Genomic DNA, 15729 nt, shown 5'->3' on the forward strand with positions numbered 1-15729 from the left:
TGAGAATATTTGTGAGACTCCATTTCTGGGTTCTCTAATATCTTCCATTGATCAATAGGTCTATCCCTCTGCCAGTACCACATTATTAATTAATATAAGTATATAGAAATATATATAGTATATATGCAACACAAAGTAGAGTAATTCTAATGCCTCCCATTATTCATTTTTATGAAGATTGTTTTTGTGTTTTGGGGGCCTGCCCCTTTCCATATAAATTTTAGAATAATCTTGAATGTATCTATAAAGCGTCTTGCTAGAATTTCTATGGGAATTACATGTACACTATAGATAAATTTGGGGGAAAATTGCCGCTTCTGCTATAGTGAGTATTTCAGTCCATGAACATGGTATATCTCCATTTACTTAAGTCATTCTTTATTTCTTTTATCTGTTATTTATCTATTTTTATTTTTTATGTATGTGTAAGTACATACCTAAGTATATTATTTCTTTTGGAGCAATTATAAATGGTATTGGATTCCAAATGTTTATTGTTAATTTATAGCATGTGATTTATTACTTGTGTCTTAATCTAATAACCTGCCATTTTAACTTAAGGTTACTTAATAGTTCTAGAATCTTTTTATTTTGTAGATTCTTTGTGAGACAGTCATGTCATAAGCACACAAGGATAGTTTTATTTCTTTTCTTTTCTTTTCTTTTCTTTTTCCCAATTTGTATGTCTTATTTTTCTTATTGGGGTGACTAGGCCTTCTAACATTTTGCTGAATAAGACTAGTGAAAGCAGACATCATTGCCTTGCTTGTACATGTGATGTTAGCTGTGGTTTTTATGTAGGTGCCCTTGATTAAGTTGAGGAAGTTTCCTTCCATTTCAAGTTTGCTGATTATGTGTGCAAGTGTGTGTGAGAGGGTGTTGGATTTTGTCAAATGCTTTTTTTCTGCATTAACTGATAATTATGTGGTTTGTATTTTGTGTGTTATTGATATAGTATGTTAATTGTTTTTCAAATGTTAAACCAACCTTGCATTTCTGGGATAGATAAATCCCACTTGGTCATGATGTATAATTCTTTCACTAGGCTGCAGGATTCAGTTTGCTAGTGTTTTGTTAAAAGTTCTTGGCATTTATATTCATAAGACATTGGTCTGTAGTTTTCTTGCGATATCTCTTTTGTGTGGTTTTGCTATCATGGTAATAGTAGCCTCATAGTTTGAGTTGGGAAGTTTTTCTTCCTCTTCTGATTTTGGAGGAGTCTATTAAAAATTGTTAACATTTCTTTTAAATACCTTCTAGAATTCTTGAGTAAAGACACCTGGACTTTGGTTTTTCTTTATATATGTATGTTCATGTATGTATGTATGTATATGTATATATATTGATTACTAATTCCCTTTTTGTAGTTCTGTTTAGATATTCTGTGTTTTTATTGAGTCAGTTTTAATAGTTTGTGTCTTTCTAGGATTTTCCTATTTTGACTAAGCTAATTATTGGCATACAGTTGTTCATAGTGTCCCTTTTTTAATTCTTTTTTATTTTGTAAGGTCAGAATAATTCTGCAATAATGCTGATTTTTTCATTTCTGATTTTGAGAATTTAAATCTTTATTTTTCTTGATTACTGTAGCTAAAGGTTTATCAGTTTTGTTGATTTCAAGAAACTAGATTTTGTTTCATTGTTTCTATTGTTTTTCTATTTGCCATATCATTTTTCTCTGCTATAAATTTTATTATTTTAATAATAATTATTTTCTTCCTTCTGCTTTTTTTAGGTTTAGTTTTCTCTTTTTTTCCCAGTGCCATAAGGTTAAAGGTTAGATTATTGGTTTGAGATCTTTCTTTTGTGTTAAAGGCACATTATATGTATACACACAAACACACACACATACACACACACTGCTAAGTACTGCTTTAATTGCATCCCATAGGTTTTGTCTTTATTTTAATTTATATCAGTATTTTCTAATTGCTCTTTTGATTTCCTTATTTGACATATTGGTTGTTTAGGATGCTATTGTTTAATTTCCGTATCGTTGTAAGTTTCTCAAATTTTTCTCTGTTATTCTAATTTTATTCCATTTTAGTCAGAGAAAATACTTGATATTTCAGTCCTTCTAAGTTTATTGAGATGTGTAGCGTAGAATCTGCAACATCTTTGCGTATTTGAGTGTGTGCCATGAGCACTGGAGAAGATTGTGTATTCTGCTGTTTTGGGTGGAATCTGCAGACACTTGTTAGGTCTGTTTGTTCATGACACTACCCAGGCCTTCCATTTCTTTGTTGATCTCCTGTCTAGTTGTTTTATCTATTATTGTAAGTGGGGTGTTGAAGTCCCCAACTAAATTGTTGTCTATTTCTTTTTTTCCTTGGTCAGTTTTTGTTTCATGTTGGTGCTTTGTTCTTAGGTGTGTCTATGTTTATCATGGTTCTGTCTTACTGAGAGATGGTCCCTTTTAGTAAAGTGTTCCTTTTTTGTTTGTTTCTTTTAAAGTCTCTCTTACCTGATAATTGTATAGCCACTTCTGCTTTCTTGTGTTTGCTGTATGCGTGGTATATCATCTTTCACGTTACTACTTTCAATCTGTTTGTATTTTTTTTATGTAAAATGTGTCTCATGTAGCCACCAGATAGTTGATACTGCTTATTCAATCCAGTTTCACAGTCTCTGTGAAGAGACTAGATAGTATCGTTTATTTTTTTTAATATTTTCAATGTTTTTATTTATTTTTGAGAGAGACAGAACATGAGTGGGGGAGGAGCACAGAGAGAGGGGGAGACACAGAATCTGAAGCAAGCTCCAGGCTCTGAGCTGTCAGCACAGAGCCTGATGCGGGGCTCGAACTCGTGGACCTGAGCCGAAGTCCGATGCTTAACCTACTGAGCCCTCAGGTGTCCCAAAGACTAGATAGTATCATTCCTTCACATTTAATGCCATTTTTATATCACTAGATATACTCTGCTGTTTTATTTTTTGCTTCATGTGTGTTCCGGTATTTCACGTTCTTTTGAATTAAGAGAATAATTTTGAATGTAGAAATTTAATTACCAATTTTTCACTTTATATTTGTGAGTTATTTCCTTATTGACTGTTCTGTGGATCACCACATACATCTTAACCTATCATAGTTAGCTTGACATTTATACTAAATTCCAGTGAGATGCAGAGAAGTTACTCTTACATATGTACACATACACACATTCATTTTCTCTGCTTTTTGTGGTACTAATATATACATGTTATATCTATAAATGTTATACAGCTAACTATAGTAATTATTTTGTATAGTTTTATGTTTTTCTGAGAAGCTAAAAATAGAAAGGAGAGCAAGTATGTGTTTGTAGGTTTATAGCTTATTAGCCTTTTTGTTGATCATTTGTGGTTCTCTTCATTTGTTCCCATGTATTTAGGTTACCACCTGTGGTCATTTCTATGTCCCAGTATAGGGGCCAGTGGGACATAGATGCACATCCTTTACACAATTGCTTTTTCTGTCAGTAAAAGGGAAAAAAAGGAGAAGAAATATGCACGTAAGCCGTCTTCGTAATGACATAGTGACTTTTACCAGAGCATTTTGTTTTTGGTGTGGATTCAGGTTACTGACCATGGTCGTGTTCTTTCAGTCTGAAGAACTGCTTTTAGCGGATTCCTTCTTCTGCCTGATCACAATCTACTCTTGAGCCCCTGAGTCCATTTTTCCTTTCAGTGTTTCCATTTTTCAACTGCAGAATGTGCACTTGGCTCATTTTGTATAATTTCAGACTTTACAGGTATTCTTTATTTGATGTGAGATTCTCATTATAGCTTCCTTCTTTAATCATAATTTCCTTTCGTTATTTTCATATTCATAATGGATGCTCCGAAATCTTTATCTTTTAAATCCCACATCTGATCATTCTCACAAGTGGTTACAATTTACTACTTTCTTCCAGTACATGAGTCATACTTTCCTGTTTCCTTGCTTGACTGAAATTTTTTTCAGAACCTGGACTTTTTAGATAGCTTGGAACTCTAGACACTGACCCACACCTCTCCCTCCCCAGGCTTGTGGTAATTAGTTCATGCTTATTTGTGTAGCAGGTGCCTAGATCATTTCCATGACATTCGCTCCTCACTCACCCACCATCATGTGAAGCCCCTCACCCCAGCCCCTGGTTTGTTTTAGGAAGCGCAGCAGTTGGTTTTCAGCAGTGCCCTGGGCATAGATTCCCCTGAAGGCCGATCCAGTTATATATGCCTTCCTTTGAGGGGATATTCCCCTGGTCAGTTTTGGGGATTGTTTTCTGACCTGAGCATTGCGCCTCGCAGCTGACCTTTCCAGAGCTGCTCCCTAACGGCCGAGGAAGTCTGCAGTTCACCTGTCACTCAGGGGAATCTGTGAGTCGCCTCCCCACCATCTTTCTCCAGACCTCCTGGGGTTTTGAGACTACCTGAGGTCTGAGCTTCCCAGCGCTTCATCTCCGGTGATGCCTGTTCCTTGGAGAGGAGATTCTGAGCTCTCTGCTCTCCAGCCTGCTCCTCGCCCCCACCCCCCTGCAAATCCTCACATCGACCTGCAGTCTGGAGCTGGGGTGGGGACACGTGAGTGCCTCCCTGCTCTAGGAGCTTCGCGGTCCTGCCCCGGACCCCTTGGTTTGCCGCTCCAGCTGTGGCCCCCTCACACTGTGAACTGGCCCAGGGCAGTCAAGGGCAGCGAGGGCCCAGAGGGGAGGGAGGGAGAAGGTCGGGGTTTGCCACCCTCGTCTCTCCTTGTTCTTACTGACTGTTAGTAGATGGTTTGGAATAAATGTCTTTTCACTTTTCTCCTTGCCCTAATGTCACCCAAAACTCGGTTCCCCTCTTGGCGGGTGTTGAGCCCAAAGGCACAACTGAGTCAGGAATAGGAAAAGGAAGGAGTTTACCAGCAACAATAAGGAGAACACTGGGGATCTTTCCCTAAGCAGAGTCTCCCAGAACCAGGGAAGCTGTGAGCTCAGGGCAAGGACATGTCACCAAGAGCTTGCACAATGGGAGCGCAGCTTGGGACGAGGTGGAGGTCATCTTAAGGTGACAGAGTCCCTGCGAAGGGATAAGTCACTGGGGCCAGCGGCCTCTTCAGTTCTCTGGCTCTGGTGGGTCCAGAATCTGAGAGTTTGGGGGCCTTTCGATCCTGTAAAGGTAGCTCCAGCATGTGCAGCAGATCGGAATTCGCTTCTGAGTCCACACTGGGAGTTCTCATGGGTTTATTTTGGTTTGTGTACAAACTTTTTGTTTGTCTTTCCACAAACAGTATTTCTGTCATCAGAAAAGAATAGTAGATAATAGTTTATGAATATTTTCCGACTCTGTTTCGAACCACAAAATACTTAGCCTGACCTGGTTTGTACACACGCTTCTTCCTCCCCAGCCTGTGCCTCGGCCGCCAGCCCGTCGGTTGGTCTAGGATTGTGATGGCAGGCAAATGTCATTTCACCTCTTTGGTGTGCCTCATCTCCCCTACTCTCACCCAAAAGTGTGTTTAACTCACTTGGCATTCCCTGCGCAATAGCGTACAGGCCCACAAAATGAATGGCTTTGGACTCGATCTCTTAGCTATTTTTCAGCTTTGACGTTTTAGCACAGATGCTTTTAAAAGGTGGTGATGGAATAAATGCGGCTCAAGTGCCATCCGCTCATAATTAATTGAGATAGTTGACAGACCTTTCTAGCACCAGGAGTTTTATCACTGATTTCTTGTCCCTGATATTGATGCGGTTTTGGAGTTATGGGGGTTCGGAGCTGACGGCCGAGAAGAGTTCTTGAAGACGTCTTTGGTGCAAAAAGGCGATTTTATGAGAGCCCGGGGACAGGACCCGCGGGCAGAGAGAGCCGCACTGGGCTTGGGAGGAGGGACTGGATGTACACTGTGGAGTCGGGGGAGGTAAAGGCAGAGGGAGGCCTCCAGAAGGACCTTGATGTGCTGACGAGGGGATGTGAGGGCTCACAGCATCCCCGAGGCCTCGCTGTCCCAGCGCTAAGGCTGTTTCCCTCTGGAAAGGCGGTAATGTTAGGACAAGATACTCAGGAGCTGGTTGGAGGAATGTTTTCCTCTGCCCATCTCAGATATTTGGCAATGGGCTGTACTGTTGACAAATATATATAACATTTGCCAAATATAAAATAGTTGGCAATGGGTCATGAAGAAGTTAATTTTATTTAGCATTTCCTTCTAGTCTTTGTTCCCACATCACTGTGGAGCGGAGGGTGACGTCAGGGCCCCAGGAACCAGAGTCTGTGGGTTTCTGAAAGTTGGGCTACTGATAAGATTGCCTTTTTTCTTGTCATTTACTAAGATATTTGTAAACTGATGGAGACTCCTGTCCTGCATAACTGGTCTGTTATCAGTTAAATTGGTGTTTCCCTTTCCTTTGTCCTTGGGCAGCCAAGGGCGCCCCAGGAAAGTCGCACATTTCTCACCTTGTCGGGTGGGGGGTGTTTGCCGGGTGTCCCCTTTCCCGATGCTCCCTCAGCAGTCAGTAGGCTGTGTCCCGGCCTGGAGGTGGCTGTTAGATCTCTCCTAACCCACAGGGCCTAGAAGGACTTTTCACGCGTCCCGGAAGCTTTGTCTGTCTGTCTTTCTCCGGGAGCCCATATCTCTTTCTGCTTGCATTAGGACCATTTGCAGAGATTATAAATGGTTTTGTTTTAAAAATAATTTACATTATTTTTCACTGGGACCTAGTCTTATACCGTTTCTCCAGCTGTCATGTCCTCCCTCTATAATTGTTTTCATAATAATTTTAATGGTTGTACCATCGGTTATTTAGTAGTATTTTGTTTTCAGACGTTTGATGGATTTTATTTTATTTAAAAATATATTTTTAAAAAATTTTCAGTGTTTATTTTTGAGAGAGAGACAGAGAGAATGAGAGGGGGAGGGGCACAGAGAGAGGGAGACACAGAATCTGAAGCAGGCTCTAGGCTCCATGCTGTCAGCACAGAGCCCGACGTGACTCTCGAACCCATGAACTGTGAGATCATGACCTAAGCCGAAGTCGGATGCCCAACCAACTGAGCCACCCAGGCGTCCCCCCCCCCAATTTTTTTTAATGTTTATTTATTTTTGAGAGAGAGGGAGAGACAGAGCGTGAGCAGGGGAAGGGCAGAGAGAAAGGGAGACACAAAATCCAAAGCAGGCCCCAGGCTCCGAGCTGTGTTTGATGGATTTTAATTGTTGATTTTGATTTTGAGTTCAGTGTGTCAGAGGATGTGGATACAGAATATATATATTACTATGGATTTCTTCTCACCTTTATATTCTTGTATCATTTCAGTTATATATTGAAATGGACAGGAAAAATGTTCCCAGTTTCGGATACTGTAATAGAACTCAGTAAAACTGGTAGATTTATGAGAAACATACTAATTTTTGCACATAGCTGGTAATTATACAACTATAGTTTATTCTAAGATGAATATTAAGAGAAATTTCATTCCTAAGTTTGAGGATGAATAATATAGTGGGGTCTGAGGTAAGCTTCTTGGTTAGAATCTCAGTTTTGAGACCATAGGCACTGGGCATGTGACATATAACCCCTGAATCCCTCAGTTTCCCCAGGGTGGATATAAAAATACTATGAACTTATTCCAAGTAATGATTTCTCTTGAGTAGTTGCAATACATTTGAATTGTTTAAATAACCACTTTCACGTTATTCTGTTTCATTTTTTACAGCTTATCGTGAGCCTCATTATTATTACCAGTTCACGGCTCGATACCATGCAGCCCCCTGCAATAGTATCTATAATATTTCTTTTGAGAAGAAACTTCTTCAGATTTTAAGCAAACTGGTCCTTGACCTTTCATGTGAAGTTTCTTTACTGAAGTCTGAATGCCATCGTGTTAAAATGCAAAGAGCTGGTTTGCAAAATGAATTGTTCTTTACATTTTCAGGTAAGTAAACCTAGTGCTTTAAAGAAAACGAATAGCAAATTTTAAAGACAGGTGAATTACCAGCAGCATTTTTAGAATGTAAACGTTATATATAGATCTGAATACTTTTTGTGTTCTCTACTTTGACTGAGTTCTGATAGGCCCCCAAATAAAATTCTACTGATTCACATACTTCAAAGTTTTGCACTCTCAGATAACTAAACCTCACTATGGTAATTTATTAGGGAATGGAATTTAGTATAAGGAAATGTCTGTCTTGATATTTAACTACAAAGATTTAATTTGTAAAAAGCAGCTAAAGGCAATAAGATGAGTTAACATTATAGACCAGAGGGGCGGTTCTAACAGCTTACAGTGCTTTTCCTAGTAACACAGAGTGGAGGCCCGGTATTTTCTGGAAAACGGAATTGTTTTATACCTACATGTATATTTATAAAGGTCCTCTTTATGAATGGGCCCTTTGGAATAAGTGTCCATGTATTTTATTGGGTCCCCACGGCAGTAGGGCCCCGTCCCCTTTCCATCTTAGATGATACTGCTTGTCGTTTTCCTTTCTTTCTTCCTTGCTCTGCCCTTGATCTTGATTCCTCTCCTGCCGGTGTTTGTACACACCCATTTATTTCTCCATTTTATTTTCTCTCTCTCTCTCTCTGTCTCTCTCTCTCAGACGTCTAGGATTAAAGTTTTAGACACAGTTGAGAGGTGTGACGCTTTACAGGAAAAGAACAAGAGAAGGTCAACCCCATTGTCGCTGTCTTGTCTCTTCTTCACTGCTTTTCTCCTCCAGAAACTGCGAGAGTTTCTCTGCAGCTGCTGAGACAAAGTATCACGATTAGACGCTTTCTTCAGCTCTTCAAGGACCTGCTGTTAGCATTCATGAGTCATGAGGTCTTTGAGCCAGGGTATTTGATAAGCGCTATTATTAGGCATTTAATAGTCTTTAGAAAGCCTTGGGAGTGTAGTTGAACCCATAAAAGAAAAAAGATGGTAATAGAAACAAGGCCCTGTGGGCTGGATAGGCATTTCTCTAAGGACTAATGATGTTGAACCCCTTTTCATGTGCTTGCTGGTCATTTGTGTGTATTCTTTTCTGGAGAAAAGTTTATTCAAGTCCTTCGTCCAATTTTTTTCTTTTCAGCTTTACTGAAATAAATTGACATATAACATTATGTAAGTTTAGGGAGTAGAGCATAAGGACTTGATATACACATACATTACAAAATGATTACCATCGTAATCATCGTAATCATTACTGTCATCTCACATGGTTATGATTTATTTTATGGTATTTTTTTTTTTGTGGTGAGAACTTTTAAAATCTACTCTTTTAGCAATTTTCAATGTACATTATTGTTAACTACACTCAGCCATGCCCTGTATTCTATCCATGTGCTTATTCATCTCCTAACTAGGAGTTTGTGACTTTTGTCTGCCTTCATCCATGTCCTTCAGGCCCTATCCTCTCACCTAGCATCCACCACCAATCAGTTCTCTGTTCCCATGAGTGGTTTTTGTGGATTTCACGTGTAAGTGAGACGAAGGTTATTTGTCGTTCTCCGTCTGACTTAATTTCACTCAGCACAGTGCCCTCAAGGTCCATCCATTTCATTGCAGATGGTAGAATTACTTTCATTTTCATGGATAAATGCTATTCCATCGTGTCTGTGTAGATATGTACTTAGACACACACAATAGTTTCCTTTACTGTGAAGAAGTTTTCGATTTTTAATGTAAGTCCACACGTTTTGTGTTTGTTTTCATTGCTGTGCTGTGGCTGTCACATTCATAAAGTCACTGGCATGTTCAAGGTCAAGAAGCTTTTTTGTATGTTCTCTCCTAGGGATTTTATACTTTAAGTCTTACATTTCGATCTTTAATCCAGTTCAATTTAATTGTTGTGATTGGTGTGAGAGTCCAGTTTAATTCTCTCGTGTGTGACTGTTTGGTTTTCCTGGTACAGTTTATTGTAGAAAGTGCCTGTTCTCCATTGAGTATTCTTGGCTCCTCTGACTGTATATGCATGAGTTTATTTTCTGTCCCACAGATCTGTGTCTGGTTTTATGTCAGTACCATACTCTTTTGATTACTATACCTTTGTAATATACATTGAAGTTAGAAAGTGTAATGCCTCCAGTTTGTTTCTTTCTCAGAAACACATTAGCTACTCAGGATTTTTTTGTGGTCCCAAAAGAATTTAGGATTTATTTTTATATTTCTGTGAAAAATGCTCATGGAACCTTGATAGAGATTGTATTGACCCCATAGATGGCTGTGGGTTGTATGGACATTTTAACAAGGTAGATTCTTTTTAAATTCTGAACCTGGGATATCTTTCTACTTATTTGTGAGTCCTCAGTTTCCTTATCAATATCTTACTGTTTTCAGTATACAGATCTGTTTACCTTACTGTTTAAATTTACTCCTAAGTATCTTGTTGTCTTTGATATTATGAGTGGCATTGTTTTCTTTATTTCTTTTAAAGAAATTTGTTGTTACTGTATAGAAATGCAGCTGATATTTGTATGTCGATTTTGTGTTTTGCAGCATTTCTGAATTCATTTATTAGGTCTAACAATTTTTTTGGTGGAGTCTTTTGCATTTTATATATGTAAGATCACATTACCTGCAGACTGAGACAGTTTTACTCATTCCTTTTGATTCAGATGCCTTTTGTTTCTCAGATGCCTTTTCTTGCCTGATTGTTTGGGTTAGGACTTGTAATACTGTTATTATATGTGGGAAGGGTGAGCGTAGGCATCCTTGTCTTGTTCCTGATCCTAGAGAAAAACTTTTCAACCTTTTACCATTGAGTATGATGTTAGCTGTAGGCTTTTACTATGTTGGAGCACTTTCCTTCCATACCTGAATTGTTAGGAGTTTTTATTGTGAATGGCTATTGAAGTTTGTCAGATACTTTTGCATCTGTTGGGATAATCATAGGATTTTATTTCTCATTCTATTAATGTGATGCATCATACTTGTTAATTTGCATATGTTGAACCATCCTTGCATCCCAGGGATGACCCCTGCTTGATCATGGGGTATGAAGTTTTTAATGTGCTATTGAAGTTGGTCTGCCAGTGTTTTCTTGAGCATCTCTCCTTCTGTATTCATCAGGGATATTGGTCAATCGTTTTTTTTCTTGTAGTGTCTTCATCTGGCTTTGGTATCAGGGATAACAATGGCCATGTAAAATGAGGTTTGGCATGTTACCTTTTCTTCAGTTTTTTAAGAGTTTGAGAAGGATTGACATTGGTTTTTAAAAACAGTGGGCAGAATTTACCAGTGAAGCTATCTGGTCCTGATATTTCTCTATTTGGGGACGTTTTGGTGACAGATTCAGTCTCTACTTGCTATTGATCTGTTCAGATTTGCTGTTTCCTCATGATTCAGTCCTGGTGGGCTATATGTTTTTAAGAATGGATCCATTTATTCTAGGTTGTCCAGTTTGTGGTATATAGTTATTCATAGCCACCTTTAATGATCTTTGTATTTCTTTGGTATCAGTTGTAATGTCTCCTCATTCATAATTTTATTTATTTGGGTCTTGTCTTTTTTCTTGCTTATCTAGCTAAAGGTTATCCATTTTCTTTATTTTTTCAAAGAACCTCGGGCACCTGGGTGGCTCAGTCAGTTAAGTGTCTGACTTTGGCTCAGGTCATGATCTCACTGCTTGCGAGTTTGAGCCCCACGTTGGGCTCTGTGCTGACAGCACAGAGCTTGGAGCCTGCTTTGGATTGTGTCTCCCTCTCTCTCTCTCTGTCCCTCCCCTGATCATGCGCTCTCTCTCTCTCAAAAGTAAGTACACATGAAAAAAAATTCAGAGAACCAGCTCTTTTTTTTGTTAATAACTAGTTTTATTTTTCCTGTTCCCTATTCCATTTATTTCAGCTTTAATTTCTTTTAAGCTTTTATTTCAATTCCAGGTAGTTAACGCACAGTGTTATATTAATTTCAGGTATACAATCTAGTAATTCAACACTTCCGTGTATCACCCACTGCTCATCATGACAAGCGCACTCCTTAATCCCAGTCACCTATTTAACCCATCCCCCCACCCACTTCCCCTCTGGATTGGAAGAACAAATATTATTAAAATGTCTATACTGTTCAAAACAGTCTACACTTTTAATACAATCCCTATCAAAATATCAACAGCATTTTTCATAGAACTGGAACATATAATCCTTAAATTTGTGTGGAACCACAAAAGACCCCGAGTAGCCAAAGCAATCTTGAAAAAGAAAGGCAAAGCTGGAGGCATCACAATTCCAGACTTCAAGTTACATTACAAAGCACTAGGGATCAAAACAGTTTGGTATCGGCACAAAAATAGATACATAGATCACTAGGACAGAATAGAAAATCTGGAAATATGGTCAATTAATCGTCAATATAGAGGGAAAGAATATCCAATGGGAAAAAGTCTCTTCAACAAATGGTGTTGGGAAAATTGGACAGCTACAGGCAAAAGAATGAAACAGGACCACTTTCTTACAGTATACACAAAAATAAATTCAAAATGGATTAAATACCTAATAGTGAGACCTTAAACCATAGAAATCCTAAAAGAGAACATAGGCAGTAACTTTATTGACATTGACTATCGTAATAACTTCTTTCAAAATGTGTCTGCTGAGGCGAGGGAAACAAAAGCAAAAATGAACCATTGAGACTACATCAAAATATAAACTTTCTGCTCAGTGAAAGAAACAATCAACAGAAAACTAAAAGGCAACCTACAGAATGGGAGAATATATTTGCCATATATATGATATATGACATCTGATATCTGATATATCTGATAAGGTGTTAGTATCCAAAATTTGTAAAGAACTTGTAAAATTCAACACCCAAAACAAAATAATTCAATCCAAAAGATGGGCAGAAGGGATGACTAGACATTACTCCAAAGAAGATATCTCTTTTAATTTTTATTATTTCCTTTCTTCTAACGTGAGGACAAGGTTTTTACTTTCATTTTTTCTTGTTCCTTGAAGTATAATGTTATGTTGCTGGTTGATCTTTTTGTTGATGTATACTCCTTTGTTTGCTTTCAAGAATTTTGAAATTTTACCTTTTGCTAAATGCAGAAGATACATATTCAGTAAATATTTTTTATATACTGTGAAATATGGGTCCAGTCTTCACTTAAGTGTGGATGTTCAGTTGTCCCGGCGCCATTTTTTGAAGAGACTCTGGTCTCCCCCATCGCATTGCTATGGCACCCTTGTTGAAAGCCAGCCAGCCACAGATACATGGGTTTACTCCTGGACTCTTCCACATCATTGTTGTGTACGTCTGTCCTTTACCGGAACCAGACTGTTTTTGTTTTGTTTTGTTTTTAATGTTTACTTTTGAGAGAGAGAGAGTGACCGTGGTAGGGGCAGAGAATGGGGACAGAGGATCGAAAGTGGGCTGTGCGCTGACAGCAGCGAGCCTGACGCAGGGCTTGAACTCATGCACTGTGAGATTGTGACCTGAGCCGAAGTCGGATGTTCAACTGACTGAGCCACCCAGGCGCCCCCCCCGCCCCCGGCCCCACACCGTTCTGATACAAGGCTTTGATGGCACTTTGTAGTGAGATTTGAAATTTGGAAATGAGAGTCCTCCACTTTCGTTCTTCTTTCAACATTGCTTTGTCTAGTTGAAGTCAGTTGCAGTTCCATGGCTTTTAGCGTCTAGCTTTCCATTTTTGCCAGATAAGGCCATTAGGGTTTTGACAGGGAATGCACTGAACCTGTAGGTAGCTTTAGATAGTATTAACACCTTAACAGTATTAAGTCTTCCATTCTGTGAAAACAGGATAGCTTTCCATTTATTTAGGACTTTGTGTTAGACCCTTGAGCTGCTGTAACAAAGTACCACGGACTGGGTAGCTTATAAACAATGGAAATTTATTTCTCACATTTTTGGAAACTGGAATTCTGAGATCAGGGTGCCAGCGTGTTCAGGGAGGAAGCTTTTCAGGTTTGCAGACTTCTCATTCTGTTCTCATATAGCAGGAGGAGCCCGGGATCTCTCTGGAGTGACTTCTGCAAGAGTACTAGTGACTCCATACGTGAAGGCACTACTCTCATGGCCTAAGCACCTCCCAAAGACCCCCACCTCCTAATGTCTTCACATTGGGCATTTGGATTTCAAGATACGAACTTGGGGGATAAAATACACATATTGAGATCATAGCAGATTTCTTTCATTTCTTTCAGCAGTGTTTTGTACTCTTCAGTATTTCCAGTATTGCACCTCTTGATGGATTTATCACTATGTATTTATTTATTCTTTTTGATGCCACTGTGAGTGCATTTTGTACTTTTTTTTTACATTGTTCATTGCTAGTATGTAGAAATTCACTAATTTTTGTGGGTTTCCTGCGTCCTGGTTGAATTAATTTGTTAGCTAAGCAACTGGTGTGTGTGTGTGTGTGTGTGTGTGTGTGTGTGTGTGTGTGTGTGTGTCTGTCTATGCTTGGAATTTTTAGCTTTTTCTGTATAGAAGATAACGTTACATGAGGGTAACAATACCTTTGCTCCTTGGTTTTCAATTTGTACAACTTTTATCTCTTTTTCTTGCCAAATTGATGTTGCTAGACTATCCAGTACACTGCTTATTAGATGTGGCACACGTGAACATCCTTGAATTGCTTGTAATCCCGGGGGGAAAGGTTACATCTGACACTATTGAGTATAATATTAGCCGTGGGCTCTTCGTGAAAGTTCATCAAGTTGAAGCAGTTCCTTTCAATTCCTAGTTTATTGAGTGTATTTATCATGAAGCCATGTCGAATTTTGTCAAATGTTTCTTCTTTCTCAAATGAGATGATCCTTTTTTTTAAACCCCTTCATGAATGCATGTATTATAATTTTTGATTTCCATATAGTGAACTATCTTTTTGCATTCCTGGGATACATCCCACTTGGTCAGGGTATATATTCCTTTAGTATGCTACTAGGATTTGTTCATTACTATATTGTGGAGAATGTTCGCATTCATAAATTTGCCCAGAGTTTTCTTGTGATGTCCTTTTCTGGCTTTGGTATCAGGGTAATGTTGGCTTCATGAAATTAAGTAGGAAGTGTCCCTTTTCTATTCTTTCAGGAGAGATTGAGAATTTTTTTTAATTACGCTTGATAGAAAACACACTGAAGCCATTGATTCCTAGGTTTTTCTTTATTGGGAGGTTGTTAATCACTCATTTGATGTTTTCTTGTTATTATATGCTTATTTATATTTTATATTTCTTTGTGACTCGGTTTAGGTGGTTTATATTTCTATTTGTTTTGTCTAGGTTATCATATTTTTGCATAGAGTTATACATAATACTCTCTTATCCTTTTTATTTATGAAAGGTAGATAGGTAGTAATGTCCCTTCTTTAATTTTTTTGTCTTTGCTTAGGTGTTCATGAGTATTGTAGATCTTTGCAAGGAACTCACTTTTTTTATTTTCCTTGATTTTATTGTTTTTCTGTTCTCTATTTTGTTGATACCTGTTCTATTTTGTATTGTTTCCTTCTTTCTGCTATTTTTGATTACAGATGTTCTCTGCTGGTTTTCTGTTTTTAATTTTATTGGTTTCTGGTTTTTGGGTTTTTTGTTTTTTTTTTTTTTGCTTTTTTATTTCCCCTGAATGTTATTATAGATACCAGTGACTCAGTGTTTTAAAAATTTTTTTCTAATTTTCATTTTTTAAATGTTTTTATTTAAATTCCAGTTAGTTAACATATGATGTGTAGTATTAGTTTCAGTTGTACAATATAGTGATTCAACAATTCCATGCAACACCTGGTATTCATCACAAGTGCAGATTCCAATTTTTATATTTCTGTTCTTCTGATTGAATTTGTACTTTTTTTGGT

The 15729-nt window shown here is 38.2% G+C and overlaps 1 protein-coding gene across 2 annotated transcripts in view; it reads left to right on the plus strand.

Annotated features, from left to right (window-relative positions):
• Nucleotides 1-15729, plus strand: part of LOC120234048 (zona pellucida binding protein) — a 111347-nt gene that overhangs the window by 24835 nt on the left and 70783 nt on the right. For both annotated transcript variants that reach the window (XR_005528970.1, XM_039235668.1), the window contains exon 5: nucleotides 7654-7872. Coding sequence is in view for 1 of the 2 variants with exons in the window: in XM_039235668.1 (XP_039091599.1) it covers nucleotides 7654-7872 (219 nt within the window). In the remaining variant the exon portion in view is untranslated. The remainder of the gene's footprint in view (nucleotides 1-7653; nucleotides 7873-15729) is intronic.

The sequence above is a fragment of the Hyaena hyaena genome, unplaced genomic scaffold (genome assembly GCF_003009895.1).
Source record: "Hyaena hyaena isolate Hyena2069 unplaced genomic scaffold, ASM300989v1 scaffold_101, whole genome shotgun sequence".
NCBI lineage: Eukaryota > Metazoa > Chordata > Mammalia > Carnivora > Hyaenidae > Hyaena > Hyaena hyaena.